This window comes from Drosophila virilis, chromosome 6, assembly GCF_030788295.1.
Source record: "Drosophila virilis strain 15010-1051.87 chromosome 6, Dvir_AGI_RSII-ME, whole genome shotgun sequence".
Lineage (NCBI taxonomy): Eukaryota > Metazoa > Arthropoda > Insecta > Diptera > Drosophilidae > Drosophila > Drosophila virilis.
The window spans coordinates 1,039,540-1,056,481 of NC_091548.1; the positions used below are offsets into that span (position 1 = coordinate 1,039,540).

The window sequence follows — 16,942 nt, forward strand, 5'->3', positions numbered from 1 at the left end:
GTAAAAGCACGATTCTGGAAAATCTAACAGCCCCAAAGAATGTAAAAAAAAGACCAGATTTCAAGGAAATATGTATAAAAGAATCACATCAAAAAGAAAATCACTAAATAAAAGTTTACGAATGCACGTAATTTTTTTCCAATTTAAGAAGTTCTAAAAATGTCAATTTTTCGATGATCAGATATACCCAAAACCTATTAAAAATGGGAAAAAAGGATTTGATAATTTTTGCAAATGTATGTTACAGGTAGTACGAAATCTCTTCGACCTCATAAAGTATATATATGTATTTTTGACCAGCATCAACAGACCAATCGATTTAGCCACGTCCGTCTGTCTATCCGTGCGTCAGTTCGTAGTTCGTAGGTATGATCGCAAGGATCTCAGAACCTACACAAGCTAGAGACTTTAAGTTTTAAGCCAAGGTGTTCCTAGTGCCCGCGAAGTTCGAATTTGTTTCCGATAGTCGATAACATGCCTGTTTTATTGAACTTATCGGAGCTCGAGTCACTAATTAAAGATGCAGCTTTTAGAACAAATTTTACACAGATCAAGTATCTTTTATTTGACCATAGCTATAAATCAAATAAATAAATCAATTTCAGCATTCTGTAGCATTCTGTAGTTCTTATTTCCTACACATTTAGAGACAGTAAATTGCCTACGCTTCTCGGGATTGATTTACCGAGGATAAGGTGTTTGCCTTTACTTTATGTAATAATAAATTTGGCTATCTCTTAATTGAAATATTACCTGCACACGATTCATTTGATTGCTTTAGCGAGTAGCCATCGTCAGCTGTCTAGGGACACGATATTGATGAAATGATACCTTTCCCATATAGAGTCCGATATTTGTTGTGGTCTTGTCGACATCTATATCTGGTTGACTGTTGCGCGTTACTAACTGTCTTTCACTGAATTTAACAAAAAGTAAATAATAATAATAAAATAAATTAAAGAAAAATATGTACAACTCATTAAAACATAAACTTAATTGAAAATAATACATTTGTTCGGTTTGCCGAAGTTCGGTTAAGATGTATAATGTAAGATAAGATATGGGTTAACCCAACACTAATTGCTCCTGCAGGTTATATACCTAGCCTGGCTTAAATGATAATATTGAATAGCTAAAAAATAACCCACTGCTCATATTTATTTACTTTCACATATACATTTTAGCTCCCTTATTGGATAAAATGGGAAACCTCTATTTACCAAAAAAGTTGGTATTTTTGTAGGTTCGCAATCAGAAAACATATTTTGTCTTCACGGGGATTCTATTAACGCCTTGGAAGAAACCTTATGGATATGGTATATTTTGAAAAGCGAAACTTTGACTTACTTGTACGACTCGCTTTTTGAGATTTACTTTCTTGGATATCTCCTCGAGCATTTTGCGGCTAGGATTGGACTCGGTTTGGTAGCACTCATACAGGAAGTTAAGTTGATCTGGAAGTATCGTGGTTCGCAGTCGCTTGTTTTGCTTGGAAGGAGCGCTCAACTGCACCGAAGAGTCCAGGGGCAGGCAATCGTTCGCTTTTACAGCGGCGGCAGATAGGGCGACATTGTCAACCTTTGGGCTTAGATTATCGTCGTCATTAAATGTCAACATTTGCGAGTTATTTTCAATCATGGTCGCGTCAAGAAAGTCTTCCAGATTTTGAAAATACTGAGGTTTCTCGATATCGCCGGCTTTTCGTATGATTTCGCTGCCACGGAAAGGTGATTTTTGTCTATCCCCATTAGCTGCATCCATGGATCCGGTCGAACCGGGTACTTCCAGGTTTTCCATCTGCTCAATTTTGTTTTCCTTTGTGTCCCGCAGCAAATTAAAGGTCAGCTGCCCTTCGTTTGGACCAACATTTATATTGATGTGATTATTATTTAGCTTTTGATGCACATCATCCGTCAGGTCGTTTGGTTCGGTCGCTGTACAAAGTCCATTTTTGGAGCTCTCCGCTTTGATATTTTCCTGGCTGGTATAGTATTCCAATTCGTGCTCTAGTTTAACCATCTGCTCTTGTGTACTTTTTTGCCTGCCGATTAATTTGATTGCTTCATCCGCCGTCGCGTTCGGCTGATGCGACGACGGCTGCGATTCTGTGCCATCAGGTGTTGTTTGGGGCGAGGCAGCTAACTGAAAAAACTTTTTCGACTCGTTTAGCTGATAATATTGCAGCAGAAACTCAATGGTTGGCTTTTTGCTAGTGCTAAATGAGGACTGGTGCTTCAATGAATCTTCATTTTTGCGATAGTATTGCAGTAAAAAATCGTAGCTGCTGACCTTTTTCAGCTCGCTCTGCTGATAAAAATTGCTCAGGAACTCCAGCTCCAGGTCCGACTCGTTTCCCTGCTGTTGGATAAGGAATTGCTGCTTCAGTTCTGGATTGGTTTCATGCTGCATAAAGTATTGGTATAGGAACTCGTATTTCTTCTGTGTAGTCTCAAATTCTCCTATACATGCCTCCTCCGCTTTGGATGAGCTTTCGGAGCATTTCCTTTTCTTTGCCGGAGGCGGTTGTTGATTTTGCTGCTGCTGTTGTTGCTGTTGCTGTTGCTGTTGGGCCGCCTGATGCAAACCTTGCAATATGGTGCCAAAGGGACCGTAGGTAGTTTCCGACTGATTGGACTGATGGTGGCCAGCGGGAAAGAGTGCTGGGCTCATTAGGTGCATCAATTGATGCTCCCGCAATAGTTCCAATTGATTAAATTGCATTTCGCATTTGTCGCACTCAAATTTCGGCAGTCTCTGCTGGTCAAGACTATTGCTGCGTTCCCGCTGCGGCGGTGTTGGCGTCGTCGATGGACTGAAATCGGTTAGGGATGAGGCCTTGCTAAACAGGTGCTGCGGCGAGGGCGATGAGCCGAACGTCTGCGATCCAGAATGGGCTGCTGCCGCAGCAGCGGCCACGGCAACCGCAGCCGCCACGTTTTGTGAGGCCAAGCCCAGTCCAGCCGGCCCGCCAGCGGCATGATGGATGTCCATGGAAGAATTTGAATCCTCTGAGCTAAGATTGTGGGCTATTTGGGCGGCGGCGATTTGAGCTTTAGCCGACTTCTTGTTGTTCTCCTCTTTGAAGCAGTGATTCTTCTGATGGCGTATCAGCTCGTAGTAGCGCTGAAAGACAAGGTTGCACTTCTTGCAGGCGTAGTTAATGTTCTGCTTCTTGGTCTCCTCGCTTTCGTAGAGCGAATTGTTCGGTTGGTTCTCGTAGATTTTACGCTGCTTTTGACGTGCATTCTGAAACCAGACAACAATCACGCGTGGCGATAGAAGCAGCAGCTTGCTCAAATACTCGAGGTCGCTATCCTTTGGATACGAATTGTTTTCAAAGAACTCTTGCAGCACTTTAATCTGGTAGTCGGTGAAACGTGTCCGATTCGCGCGCTTTCCTCCGGACGTTGACGACGATGAGTTTGACGAGTTCGAAGAGTTGCTCTCCAACTGGGCGCATGCCGATGATGATGCTGAAGGCAATGCAGAGCCGGTACTTGATAGCTTCTCGAATGATTTACCCGCGATTTGTAGTTTCTTAGGTGGACCCATGTTGCTGCCAATATTCTCCAGCTGCTGGCTCAGTAAATCGTTCATACTGTTATACAGATTGTTGGCTGCTACACTATTTGGGGTTGGCGGCCGCGAAAGAACATCGGAACTACCGCTTTCCGACTTCGTCTCAAAGCAATTCGTTTGCTGTTGATGATGCTGCTGCTGTTGGTGCTGGGGCTGGCTCTGATAGTGCTGTATCGAGGCGGGGTCATGCATCAAGTCCTCGTTCGGGGTGGGATTCGCCGGATCTGCCGTCTCGGCCTGCTGTTGTTTAAGAAACTCGAATACTTGCTCCTGTTGCTGTTGTAGCTGGCGTTGGTTTTTGTGAAACGTAAAGTCACCAGCTGAAACATCATCCTGGGGCTCGACCTTTATCTGAACCTCCAATGGCAAGCTCATCACGCCCAAATTCTCCGGCTCCGGCTTGGCGTTCATGAGTTCAGCCTGCGTCTTGAAATAATCCGATATGTTAGCACTTAAATTTGTCGTGGATGCCGCTTCTGAAGAAACCGCAGTCGAAGCTGCCTCATTGATGGCCGCCGCCGCCGTTGTTGCTGCTGCTGCTGCTGCTGCTGCTGTTGATATTGTTGTTGGCGGTAATGCAGGTGGTAAAGGGACCGGATTACTGACACCCGCATCCGGCAGCGGGGTCACCTTGGTTTGGCCAGTGCGTTCGTACTCCTCCAGATTGAGGGTAGTCGACGGCGGATTATTAAAGTTGTATGGCGAGTCTTTGTTCCGCTGCCGTTCTTTAAACAACGTGTTTCGGAACCAGTGCTTAACAACCTGTTTGAATATAAAATAAATGATTTCGTTATGCCATCATTCACTTATTGATTGTCTCTGCTCTTTTTTAAACGATTTCGACGTGGTACCTTCATTGGAAGATTTGCCTTCTGTGACATTTCCATTATGCTCTCCTCGCTGGGTGAGTTATTAATGTCAAAATGGGCCCGCAATATCTTTAACTGATCGTCTGTAATGCGGGTGCGTGCGCGTTTCTGATTGCTGCTTAATTGTTGCTAAAAAAAAAAAAGGAAATAGTGGGTTAGAAATCTATATGATTCGATGGGAATTTCAGGCTCGACTTACCTGGTTACTGTTGGTTACACTCGACTGTGGAATCATATTGATGCTGGCGGAATCACTTGCTAAGGGTCCTGCACTGCCGGAACATTTTTGTTGGCGGTCAGACAGACAGGCCGAGGTGCCAGCCGAGGAGGCTCCGGCAATGCCATTGTTCTGGATCCCTCCGGTTACTGCTGCTGCTGCTGCAGCTGCTGCAGCTGCTGCGGTTGTTCCGCTGGAAGTGTTGGCTCCAAATATTAATGGAGGTGCTAGATTCATAAAATTGAGCGACATCAAATGATGAAACTGCATCAGATTGAGCATGTCCACCGGATTGATCGGCATTCCCGATGCAGCCGCAGCGGCACTCAGCTGTTGTTGAATTTGCTGCAAGTTCTGTATACTCTGAAGTCCGTGAAATGACTGCTGATTCCCGATGCTGCCGAATGGACCGTGCTGAAGAGGTTTCACCTGAAGTTGATGCATCCCGCCGGGAGACATGGCCATTTGATTATCTGCATCCTGCTGCTGCTGCTGCTGCTGCTGCTGCTGCTGCTGCTGTTTAAGCAATGCTGCGGTCAGCGCAGCAAAGTGCTGCTGCTGTTCAGTTGATGGGTCATCAAGCGCATTTGGCGACAGCTGATCGGAAAGCTGATCCTTCGTATGTGTATCCAATTGAAATGGCGATCGAGAGCGCTGGGGGGACTGCTTAACAGACTTATTCGTCTTGCCAACTGAAACGAATTAGTTTACAATTTAAATACCCTTTAATTGTTTATTTTCAATAGTAAATAGCGAGCTATTGGTCCGATCTGGAGGACTTCATCATATAAATCGTCGGCCAAACGAACTTGCAATTCAAATAAATGCTACGTCGGGTACTTCGGACATTTCGAATAGTATTGGCTTAAGGAACAGGTTGCGGCTTGTGACTATCTTTTGCAAATGGGCAAAATAAGTATATACAACAGCCATCCCTTGGCAGGGACAACAGACAGACTGCCAGCTAGACTTGCTCAGCTTATCTTATTTCAGCTTTACTTTCTGCTCAAGAAATTAGAGTACGAACTTCAAAGTTTAGAATAAAAGTGATAAAGTGATAAGTGATAAAATTACTTGTTAGTCTAGAAGGGATGGAGAACTTTAATTTTTTACTGGACTGTGACGGATCCCAAATTAAGCCACGAAGGGCTTAATCTCTGCACAGATTCAATTCTAACTTAATGAATAGGGCATATTGTGGCTACCAGATACGAAAGGTGTACTCTAGTATAGTTCGTATTAAGGGTCTTTGTCGTGTATAGATCGACGAGCTCCTTTGAGAAAGACCTACCCGATTCACTAGAACGCGCTGTGGTAAAGTCAAAAACATTTGACTCAGTTGGTGGCTTTTCCATTTCGCTAGAACTGAAGCTGGGTGACAGGTCCCGCGGACTGCTGCCCATAACAGCCGTACATTCGGCAGAATGCGACTGTTCCATATGCTTCTGAAGTGCCTGAGTGCTGCGGAAGTTACGCTGGCAAAGGGAACATTTGGTTGCGTCCCGCATACTGTGGTACAGCATGTGTGCGGTCAGCTTCTCCTGTGTCTTGAACGCCAGCGAACACTGCTTACAGCGGTACTTATAGACGTGTCGCTCCGAGATCACAAGGCTCATGTGCGAGTCCTTGAAGTGAGCGATCATCGACGGCAAGCTGGCAAATGTCATGAAGCAGGGACGGCTAATATGACTGACGGCCAGGCAAAGGTATTCGCCGTTTTGCACTGGAAAGTGTTGTGTTTGTTGGGCATGTTGCAGCAACTGCTCCTCGTGCTTAAAGTTTGCGTCGCACTGTTGGCATGAGATGCCTTGCATACCGCCGGCGGTACAGCTCGTTGTTGTTGTTGTTGATGTGGTGGGTGTGGATGTGGATGCATAATCTTCGGCATTGACAACATTACACTTGTTCTCCTGTAGCACCCTTTCCGAGGATCCAGTCGAACCCGAACCCGAATCGGCACTTGTAGCCGCATCCGGATTGCTTAACGGTCGCCAGGCTTTGTGGTTGACCAGCTGCAGAAGCCTGGCAAGGCCATCTCGCGTGACACTGTGCACGCTCATAAGATGTGCTTCCAGGGAAGATTTCTCACTATAACCGCTCTCCAGGCATAGGGGGCACGATACACCCGATTGGGGCATAGTTTCACTTTTTGGCGACAGCCTGCTCTTGTTCCGATTGCTCTCAAGCTCAAGGTCGGCGTTATTGTTATCCTTAGCATCGGCACTATTCGTCATTGGATCATCGATTTCCTCCAGCCGTTCACGCTTAATATCAATGGGACAACCGCTGTCGCCGCCACGTGCCTCCGCCTCCGCCTCCGCCTCCACTTCAGCAGCTGTCGATGTGGGCGTGGCACTAGCATTGCAGCGATGGACAGCAGCCAGGGCAGCGGCTGCGACGGCTGTCTGAAAAGCTTGCAGTGCCGCCGTGTTTGTGGGTATGCTGATATAGTCATCGCTTTCCGTTGTTGGGTGCAGGGTCTCCATGTGGCTTTCCATGTCCTTTTTGGATTGCACAAAATACTCGCACAGGTTGCATTTAAAAACGGTGGTTGAAGGGCTCGGGTGTAGGTCACCAGCCATTGGTAATGGAGATTGCACTCGTGGCTGTGCCTTGCCGCAGGATGTCGAGCAGCTGGACACGGAGGCGGGCGAAAATATATTGCCATCTGTTGATGATGCACTAGCCACGCCGAATCCGACTTCCGTGCCAGATCCAACGGCAGCTGTCGTTGCCAAATTAAGTCCACAGTCAAGGCCTGGATCTGAAATTGGCATTGTGAAACATGTTTAAAATAATTTCAATATTGAAAACATAAACCCCGAGGGTAAACTAAATGTTAAATATGGTATATGAAAGACTAAATAATATAAAACAAATTTTTCATTTTTGTTTTCTCTAGCTGTTTTGGTATCCATAATCAACATGTTTACGCATATGAAAAAACGGACTACGAATATTTAATATTTGAGTTAGGGAATACCCTCAAAACCGAGTATCCTGCTCAATTCGCACTCATTTTACTTTTGTGTAGAAAAATGCTAAAATGCTTCTAATCAGAGCCCTACCGGGCGAGCTACATAGGTACGTACATACAAACATACATATGTACATACATAAGTAAATACATACATATATACATACGTACATAAATACATACATACACACATAAATACAATAATACAATCATAAACACATACATATGTACGCACATACATACGACCATATATATGTACATACGCACATACATATATACACAAACAAGTAAGAGTTTCTAGTCGGGAGCTCCCGACAAGTGGATACCCTGCACCCTCTTCTTCCAACATAAAATGCATATATATATTCTATTTTAGAAGCAACATATCAAGTTTGATGACTCCTGATAGCTTGCAAACGGAGTAAGTTATCGATTATCGGAAACACACTCGATTTGCGTAGCCACTAGGAGCACCTACATCTAAAATTTCAAGTTTCTAGCTCTTATAGGTTCTGAGATCCTTGCGTTCATACAAACGGACGGACGGAAGGACAGACGGACATGGCTAGATCGACTCGGCTATTGATGCTGATCAAGAATATATAAAGTATTATGGGGTCGGAGATGCTTCCTTCTGCCTGTTACATACATTTTCATTTTGCACAAATACAATATACCCTTATACCCGTTTTTAATGGGTTCAGGGTATAAAAAGGAACTAAAATAGCATTACAGAAAAAAGTCGCAAAATACAAATGCGCATTTTCAATGGGTTCGGGGTATAACAAATTTAAATAAAAATAATAATTGAATTCAAATAAAAAAATTATAATATATTTTAATAATATAAATTAATTATATTATAAATATAATTAATGGATAGGTGTGAAGTACCTGAAAACTTTGGCACTTTAAGTTAAGCTGACTAACAAGTGATAGTCAATGACCTGTGTGTGTGTATATATTGAAGCACACAGAAACATAACCACACACAGTTGTGCTTTTTACGTATAGATTAATAATCCTGTAATAGCCCTTTGGCTAATCAATGCCTTTGATAATAGGAACGACCACAACAAAAGCGAGACGCAGAACAAGTCATGAGCAGCAGAAAGCGAGAAGAAGACACAGTCCCTGCCCCGGCTTGGCCTCGGTCTGGCTCGGTCGCAGTCTCGGTCTCGGCATCGGGCTTAGTGCTGCGTTGGTGTTGGTCTTGGTCTTGGTGTTGGTGTTGGCCTCAGCTGCGTAGAGTTGAGTTAATTGCAAGCAAGGGTGCAGAGCGTTGATACGACCAAATGCGAATATATTTGAAATTCCATTACCAATTTCAAAGCAATTTCCATACAGCTTGATTGCATCAAATTAAAAAGCCGACAAAAAATGAAAATCAAGACCATTGGCGTTCTGTGGCTCTTCGAGCGAGTAAAGGAAAATGAACTTGGCCAAAAGAGACCGAGAGACAGAGAGAGAGAGAGAGAGAGAGAGAGAAATGAAACTAACCAAACTGATGTGTGCCTGGGTATTTCTTGTATTCCTGCCCTTGTTGTTGTTGTTGTTACTGCTATAATCATGCGCAGCTGTTACCGCTGAAACGGTCACGAGGCAACAGCCACCAGCATCACCATCTTCATCATCGAGCCTGCCACCGACGCCAACACCAAAGCAAAACAAGAAAGAATGCCCCAGTCGAGGGCTTTCAACCTGGTTATACCCTGCTCTCCGATAATCAATATACTTATTTACAGATGTTCAAATGCTTTCTTTTTAATTAAATTAGTTAAGAATATACATATATATTATATAATATTTGTAGATATTTTTTTTATCTTGATTAGAGTTTATTTATCAAATAGACCCTGCTCTCCGATAATTAGCATATTTGCAGTTTTTGGTTTCCTTCTACTTTCTTTATGATAATATTGGATCCGAAATTTGTTCAATTTGTCATATATAAATATTTTTATTTATCGAAATTATAATTTATTTATAAATGCAAAGAATTTTTTTATTTGACCAAATGTTATTTACGAAAATCGAGTTCGGTTCAGTTAAAGGTTCGACTTTTCTTTAGTTCAGGGTTAATAAGAAATTTAAATTCCGGAGTAAAACCGGATCGGTTCAAAGCCGCAAATCCCTGAAGCAAATTCTTCGAAAGAGTATATTTCCTTTACTAATAGATCTGCCAGCATACATTTTGAAAAAAATAGGCTCAGAGAAGAACTTTATTATACCCTGCATTTTACGTTTTTGAAAGGGACATGCGTTAGCAAAATATAACAAAAAGTAATCTCACACCAACAAAGAGAAGAGCTCACTGCAAATAAAGCAAAGGTTAGGGTTGAAGAACGGAATGGAAGAAGCTCAGGTTATGATTTAAGATGTGTATCATTATGCAGATCTTTGTTGCAATGGCATTCGAATTTGCAACGGACATCCAATGGACATCCAAGGAAATTCTGGATAAGCAATATTTTTAAATATTTATATATTATTATTATTTATTATTATGAAAAGAATATTTTTCACAATCACAAATGGGATTTTGCGATGTGGCAAACCAGGTTCACGAACCGAACCTCAAGGCTTTGGGGTCGGCAGTCCAAGACTCCAGGATGGTCAACACAATGGTTCAATCGTCGAGTCAAGACAAAGAGCAGAGCAATTACAAGCTGAGGCACCAACTGCTGTTCGAATTAACTCGAATGCAACCACAAACGCGCGAGAGAAAATTGAGTAGAATATTGCATACCCTTAATGGAGAAGGCTGCCAACGGAAGAAAAGGCAAGGGGCATGGGCAGGGGACCTATTATCATTGGGCTAGATACCCTGTAGCTGCCGGTGGGTGTTTAGAGTGCAATTCCAAATCCAGATGTGAGCGTATTTTGTGTGAGGAGCAGCGCCGCGTTTGTTGTGTCTCCGTCTCCGGTTAGGGTCTGGATACTCTGTGGTTAGGTGCCATGCCTGCGGTTCGGCTCCGCACGACGCCGCATCTGATATGGGAATATCACACTGTGGCTTTGTATGTTTGCCTTTTCGAAGCATCGGCAGAGGCAGCGGCGGCGAATGGACTTTAACTGCGACTGGCTCTGAAGTTGAGGCTGGGGCTGGGGCTGACGTGGAGCAAAGTGTGCACGTCACTAATTGCAAATTCGATGGATACATATAATCGTTTTTGCATTCTTAAGTAATTTGTAATAATTTCCTCAAGGGTCAGCTTCGGCGTATAAATCTCACAGCGCATATAAATCGCAGAAGGGCAACACGAGGGTACGCGATGAAGTATTTACGTACGTATACGCGAACGAAGCGAGCATGAGTTTGGGATTGGGATTGGGATTGGTATTGGAGAGCACAGGACAAGGACGATAATAATCGAAGAACGGGGCAAAAAATCAAACCAAAATCAGCGCTTAATGATGAGTTACGAACGCACCGCATATTCTGTACAGATATACTGTACTGTACTGTACAGAATACAGTATACAGTATACAGACTGTTGTGGGAAGGCAAAATAATGACAGATACTTAGAAGCATTTTGTACCTTAAGGTGCTGGGGTGAAGGTCAAACTGATTATTGAGTATGTGTTTTTAATTATATTTATAAATACCGTAAATCTAATGCAGACATACATATGCATGTTTAATTATTTTTATACATATGAATTTTTAATTACTTTTATAAATAACATTTATGTAATTCAGACTTGAATATGCAGACCAAACACATATAACTTATGCCCAATATTATCCTTCACTATTTGCGTTTATTTTGCCCAAAAGCAGACTCGACTGACCCCATTCTATATATATATACAAAACAAGTGCAGAACTAAGCATTTTGACCATTTGTAAATTTATAAAATAACAAAACCAAAATCTTTTATTATTTTTTAGTTCTTCAAATGTCTTTTTGGTAGTCTACATACGGTCGCGGAGAGTTAAATGCACAGATATATGAAGATCCCTAAAAAAGCAATATATACACAATATAACGTCATATTAGAAAATATGTGTTTTATAAAATATTAAATAATCCAAATAATAGTACCATATAAGGTATAAGGGAATAAAGTGTTTTTAAGTAAAATTAAAAATAATCTTAATTTGCTATATTAATAAAGAAAATACAATAAATAGGAAAAAAGAAAGTAAGAAGATTGTTAATAAAGCAATGTAAGTGAGATAAAGAGTGTAAAGTAGATAGGGCAAAGAGAAAAGTAATGTCCGGCAAGCTATGCCCCTGCTCATAGCTGGGAATGGTCAGCGACTTCCCGAAGGTATTACAAATTTAAATAATCTCGCAGTTTTTAGTATTTAAACATGGCGAGATTTCGAAAAGAGTACCTAAAATGGAGCCATTACTCCAACAGCGCAATTTTTGAGTTTTGAGCCAATGTAAATTAAAGAAACTCGATCAGCTGTTTTTTTGTTAAAGAAACGGTACTTTTACCATTCACATGTTACCGACAACCGGTGGAACACCAATATGTGAAATTTGAAAATGTGATATGCCGTAAACCAGTGGACAGAGTCTATAAGATCGGTACACTACATCATATAGATAGCTTAGTTCCATTTTTTAACAAAGGTGCCTAAGTATCGGCGTGGCTGCTGGGTAGAGGCATAGAAAGTGGTCCGGTCTGTCGCGAGCTCGAGCCCTAACGGGAAAAATATTTTTTTTATACCCTGAACCCATTAAAAATGGGTATAAGGGCATATTGTATTTGTGCAAAATCCAAATGTATGTAACGGGCAGAAAGAACCATCTCCGACCCAATAAAGTATATATATTCTTGATCAGCATCAATCATCTGTCCGTCTGTCCGTATGTATGAACGCAAGGATCTCAGAACCTATAAGAGCTAGAGAAATTTTAGATGTAGGTCCTCCTAGTGCCTGCGCAGACCGAGTTTAATTCCGATAATTGACAACCTGCTCCGTTTCCAAGCAATCGATATCGATATCCTGTTTTTAGGGCAATTTTGGTAAATAATAAATAGAGTCACCAAACTTGACATATAGCTTCTAAAATAAAATATATATATATGCTTTTGATGTTGGAAGAAGAGGGTTCAGGGTATCGCCTAGTCGGGAGCTCCCGACTAAAACTTCATACTTGTATTTTGCTGGAGTGGCTGTTGAGTAGAGTCGACAGCAAGTAATGCGGTCAGTTGCGAGTTCCAACCCTGCCAAGGGAACTTTATTTTAAAATTTATTTGGTGTTCGAATAAGAGGGTTCAGGATATTCCCTAGTTGGGAGCTCCCGACTAGAACCTCTTACTTGTTTCCCTATGCTTCTTGGCTACGGACAAAGCACTATGAGCATTATGATAAGGTTGGGTCTGCAAAGGTATTGGATCTTCGGTGTGCCGAAGATAGCCTTAATTTCTCGTTTTTTTTATTCATTTCAAAACCATTTTTTTTAAGAATACCAGGCCTTGTTATGTTTTATATTTGGGAATAAGTATTAAGTATTTCGTGTTATCAAGATTATAGCGACGTGGAGATATAGTTGAATATTAAAAACATATTTAAGAGAGTCGGAAATAGGTGCAATATAAACTACTTGCCAATAAGCTAACATTTATTTGATTCTTAATAATAAATGAATTATAAAAATCAGAAAATTTCATTTATCGAAAGAGGATCGCGGTTTGATAAGGAAAGGGGCTTACAGAAAGCTGGAACCACAATTGCAGAAATCTTTAAAATCAGCAAAAATCAATGTGAATGTCGAATCAAGGCCAGGTACGATTAGAAATGTGGACTTAGAGCCAAAAAAATATAGTAATAACAGGTTCGGAAAATGGAAAATGGAAAATGAATTGACATACCTTCAGTGGTGGTGCCCGGTAGTTCGTCGATCACCATGAATACCTCATTGAGTCCGAGCATCTCGATGTTTTCGCTGCGACGTTGCAGGCAAATGAACTGTTCCACCTGCATGTGCCTGAGTCCCTTCACATGCTGCACCATGTCGTGCAGATTTTTGGCCACAAAGTTGCACAGATGACAGCAGAGCACCTTCTTTGGCTGCTCCTGATCACCGTCATGCGTCATGGGCGACTCCCGTTCCCGCTCCGCGTGGCTGAGAGAGCCGGAGCTATAGCTTTTGCGCATACGACTCTTCTGTATAATGATGAGCAAATGCTGAAAGATCATGCGCATTGTGTCGTGTCGCATTTGCTGCGTGTGCAGCGATAGCTTCTGTATGGAGTTCGTTTGGAAGTCGCAGCAGTTGCACTTCAGCTGGACCACATTGGTGGCCAGCTGTGGCTGATATTGCAGCTTGTATTCGTTCCGGGCGCCGCCCTCGCGGATGTGATTGATGAAATTGAGCTTCTGCAGGTGCTTGTCCGTCTTGCTGTGCAGCTGAAAGTTGGCCTTTAGGTTCGTCTTGTAGTTGCACAGCCGGCATATATAGTTGTTGTTGTGTATGACCATGATGTCCGCCGAGGCGCTCGAGGATTGCCGCGACCGATCCACCAGCAAATGCTGATTCAGCTCGTCCAGGTCGCTTGTGCTAAAGCAGTCGCAAATCAGGCAGCTGTACAGTGCTGTCGGCCATAATTCTGGCAGGCTATCTGGATACGATGCATCCAGCGTCGTCTCCCCCCCGCCGGATGTGCTCGACTCTATGGCCATGCCCATGGTCAGGTTCAAACTCTGCGGCATCTTCCGGGGGTTCGGTGAGTACGCAAACGTTGCATGCATCTGATCCGGTGTGCTCACCGGGGAGCTCGACGTGGGCGACAGTTTGCTATTCGAAGAGGAGTTGGTCTGATGCTGCTGGAGCTGTTGCTGTTGGGCATTTTGCTGCAGCAGCTGAATCATGAGCGCCTGGTTGTAGGCCAGATCGGCCAGGGCCACCTCGGGCACGGGCATAAAGCTGTTGGCCCCAGTTCCGGCTCCGGGTGCTCCTTGTTGCTGTTGCTGGAGGAAGTTGAATGCCTGTATGTGCTTGATGTTGTTCTGGAGCACAGCCATATTGTGCGTATGCTTCTCGCTGGTCATGTGTATGCGCAGATTACGGGCAACTGACGTCTCGTAGCTACAGATATCGCAACGAAACGAGGGCTTTGGTTTCACGGATGCTGATGAAACTGTCGAACTCATCGCCGAATTGGCTGTGCTGCTGACGATGACACCGACATTGCCGCTGCTCGAGGAGCTCGAGGTCGCTTGCTGTGGAACTCCCACACCCACTCCTACTCCCACACCGACGCTTGCGACTGGACCTGGGCCAGTTGCTCCTTGAGGGGACGGGCTGGGGAGCATTAATTTAGCGCTCGCTGCAGCCGCGGCGACTGCGACCATGTTCTGGGAGCTGTTCAGCTCCTGCATGTTGTTCAAGTGCTTGTCGGACTGCATATGTATGGATAGGTTGCCTTTTGTGGTCGTCGAATAATTGCAAATCTCGCAGCGGTACGGCTTGTATCCGCATGAGTATGATTCTCCGCGTGCCAGTCGTGGATGCTGTTGGCCTGGAACGGGGCAAAAATACGGTAAAGAAGATATGGAAATATCTCTGTGATCTCTCTCTCTCGCTCTTTGCAGACTATTCAATTAGATGATCTTTATCGGTTCTGACACAAAAATCTATTCCAATCCAATTCAAATTCTCGATAAAACTGGAACTTTGATTGGTTTAATCAGTGGGAACTAGCTAAATCGGACCACTATATCATATAGCTGACATATGAATGATCGCTTGAAAAGAAGGTTCTTGCATGGAAAACTTTTTTGTTTATTAAGATATCTTGACCAAACTCGGCTTTTATAAGTTTTACCATGCTCCTCATATATTTACAAAATCATATCAGCATTTAACCACTATTTCAAATAGCTTCCATAGGAATGATCGATCGAAATTTAAGTTGATGTGAGAAACAATTTTTTGTTTTTCAAGATATTTTGACCAAACTCGCCATTTATAAGTTTCACTATGTCCCTACATTTATGGAAAATCTTATTTACATCGACCCCTATATCATGTAGCTGCCATAGGAACGATCGGTTGAAAAGTAGGTTCTTGTTTGTTTATTAGGATATTGGCATTAACTATTTTCTCTGCGCTTCTTAGATGCGGGCACAGTACGAGCATTGTGAAAAGGTTCTTATTACATTCTAAACAAAATGTTTTCAATAACGTTGTAAAGGTTTATATACCATGCTGAAGAAGCAATTTGTGAGCCTTTGAAAACGATCTGCTTTTAATTATCATCCACAGCCAAGTCGATGTAACCTGAATTGTTTGTCAACCTAACTCTTCATCTACAAAACATCATTATTTGAATCTTATTGGAACATAAATACATCTCCAAGCACTCTTGACTAAAGCATTTTATTTTAATTTCTGCACCAAATCATATGCAAATTCTTTATGTAATATGTTTAAAAAAATATTATGCATAACAAATTTGAGTATATTGATCGAAATTTAATAGTCTTGATCAAGACTAAGAGATGAAAAAAGTAATCTTGTAGGAATTGCCAGGAATTATTTTAACTATTTCATTTTTCTTCACCAATCTTTACTTTTGTTTTAAGAGATATCCAGTTTGTTTTTTCGGCATAAAACGTACCTGCCAAACAGTATCCACAGGCACTCTCTCCATCTGGGTGTTTTTCACGCATGTGGATCTCTAATGTCTCCTGATATTTGTAATGCCAATTGCACTGCGGACACTTGAGAGTTTTGCAGGAGTTCCGTGTGGACATCTGGACGCCGCTGTTGAGACGCGCCGAGCTCAACAGCATTTCGCAGCTGTAACAAATCAAAGGAATTTAATCAAAGCATATATATAAAATATAAAAATCAAATATACCGACTAATTATATACCCTTTACACAATACAATTGCCATACGTGCATACGTGCATATACAAGAACAGAAATATTAAAACCTTTGAATACCCTGTTAGCAACTATTAAGCCTCCGATGATTTTTTGGGCACGAGGTAGCTGCTAGTCGGGCACTCTCTGGCTTGTCGCAAGTATCGATGGCTGTGGAGACAGTTGTCTGTATATTTAATTGAAGTAAATACGATTCACTACTTATAGGGGCTTCAAACTCTCAGCACTGAAAATATTCCGGATATATAACGCAAGATCATAATTACTTAATTCGAATTCGAGCCTCTACTATTGTGAACGAAACGTACGTCAAATAGTAGTTCACAATAGCGGGCCGAGGCACCCTACAACGTGTTGATGAAACTTAATGATACCGAGGCGCGCATTGCGACAATTGAATTGAACCAGAGCCAGAGCCAGAGCCAGAACCAGAGCCACAAT

The 16,942-nt window shown here is 42.5% G+C and overlaps 1 protein-coding gene across 6 annotated transcripts in view; it reads right to left on the reverse strand.

Moving 5' to 3' along the window:
• The window catches only part of zfh2 (Zn finger homeodomain 2), a 59,566-nt gene that overhangs the window by 4,097 nt on the left and 38,527 nt on the right, over positions 1 to 16,942 (reverse strand). For 3 of the 6 annotated variants that reach the window (XM_032434195.2, XM_002059672.4, XM_070210688.1), the window contains 6 exons: positions 16,231 to 16,412; positions 13,480 to 15,129; positions 5,957 to 7,429; positions 4,648 to 5,357; positions 4,431 to 4,577; positions 1,348 to 4,341 (listed from right to left, as the gene is read on the reverse strand). In XM_032434195.2, coding sequence (XP_032290086.1) covers positions 1,348 to 4,341; positions 4,431 to 4,577; positions 4,648 to 5,357; positions 5,957 to 7,429; positions 13,480 to 15,129; positions 16,231 to 16,412 — 7,156 coding nt within the window. Of the gene's footprint in view, positions 1 to 767; positions 917 to 1,347; positions 4,342 to 4,430; positions 4,578 to 4,647; positions 5,358 to 5,956; positions 7,430 to 13,479; positions 15,130 to 16,230; positions 16,413 to 16,473; positions 16,672 to 16,767; positions 16,853 to 16,942 lie in introns of those variants that run through there. The other 3 variants (XM_032434197.2, XM_032434196.2, XM_015168629.3) reach the window with 3 other exon arrangements.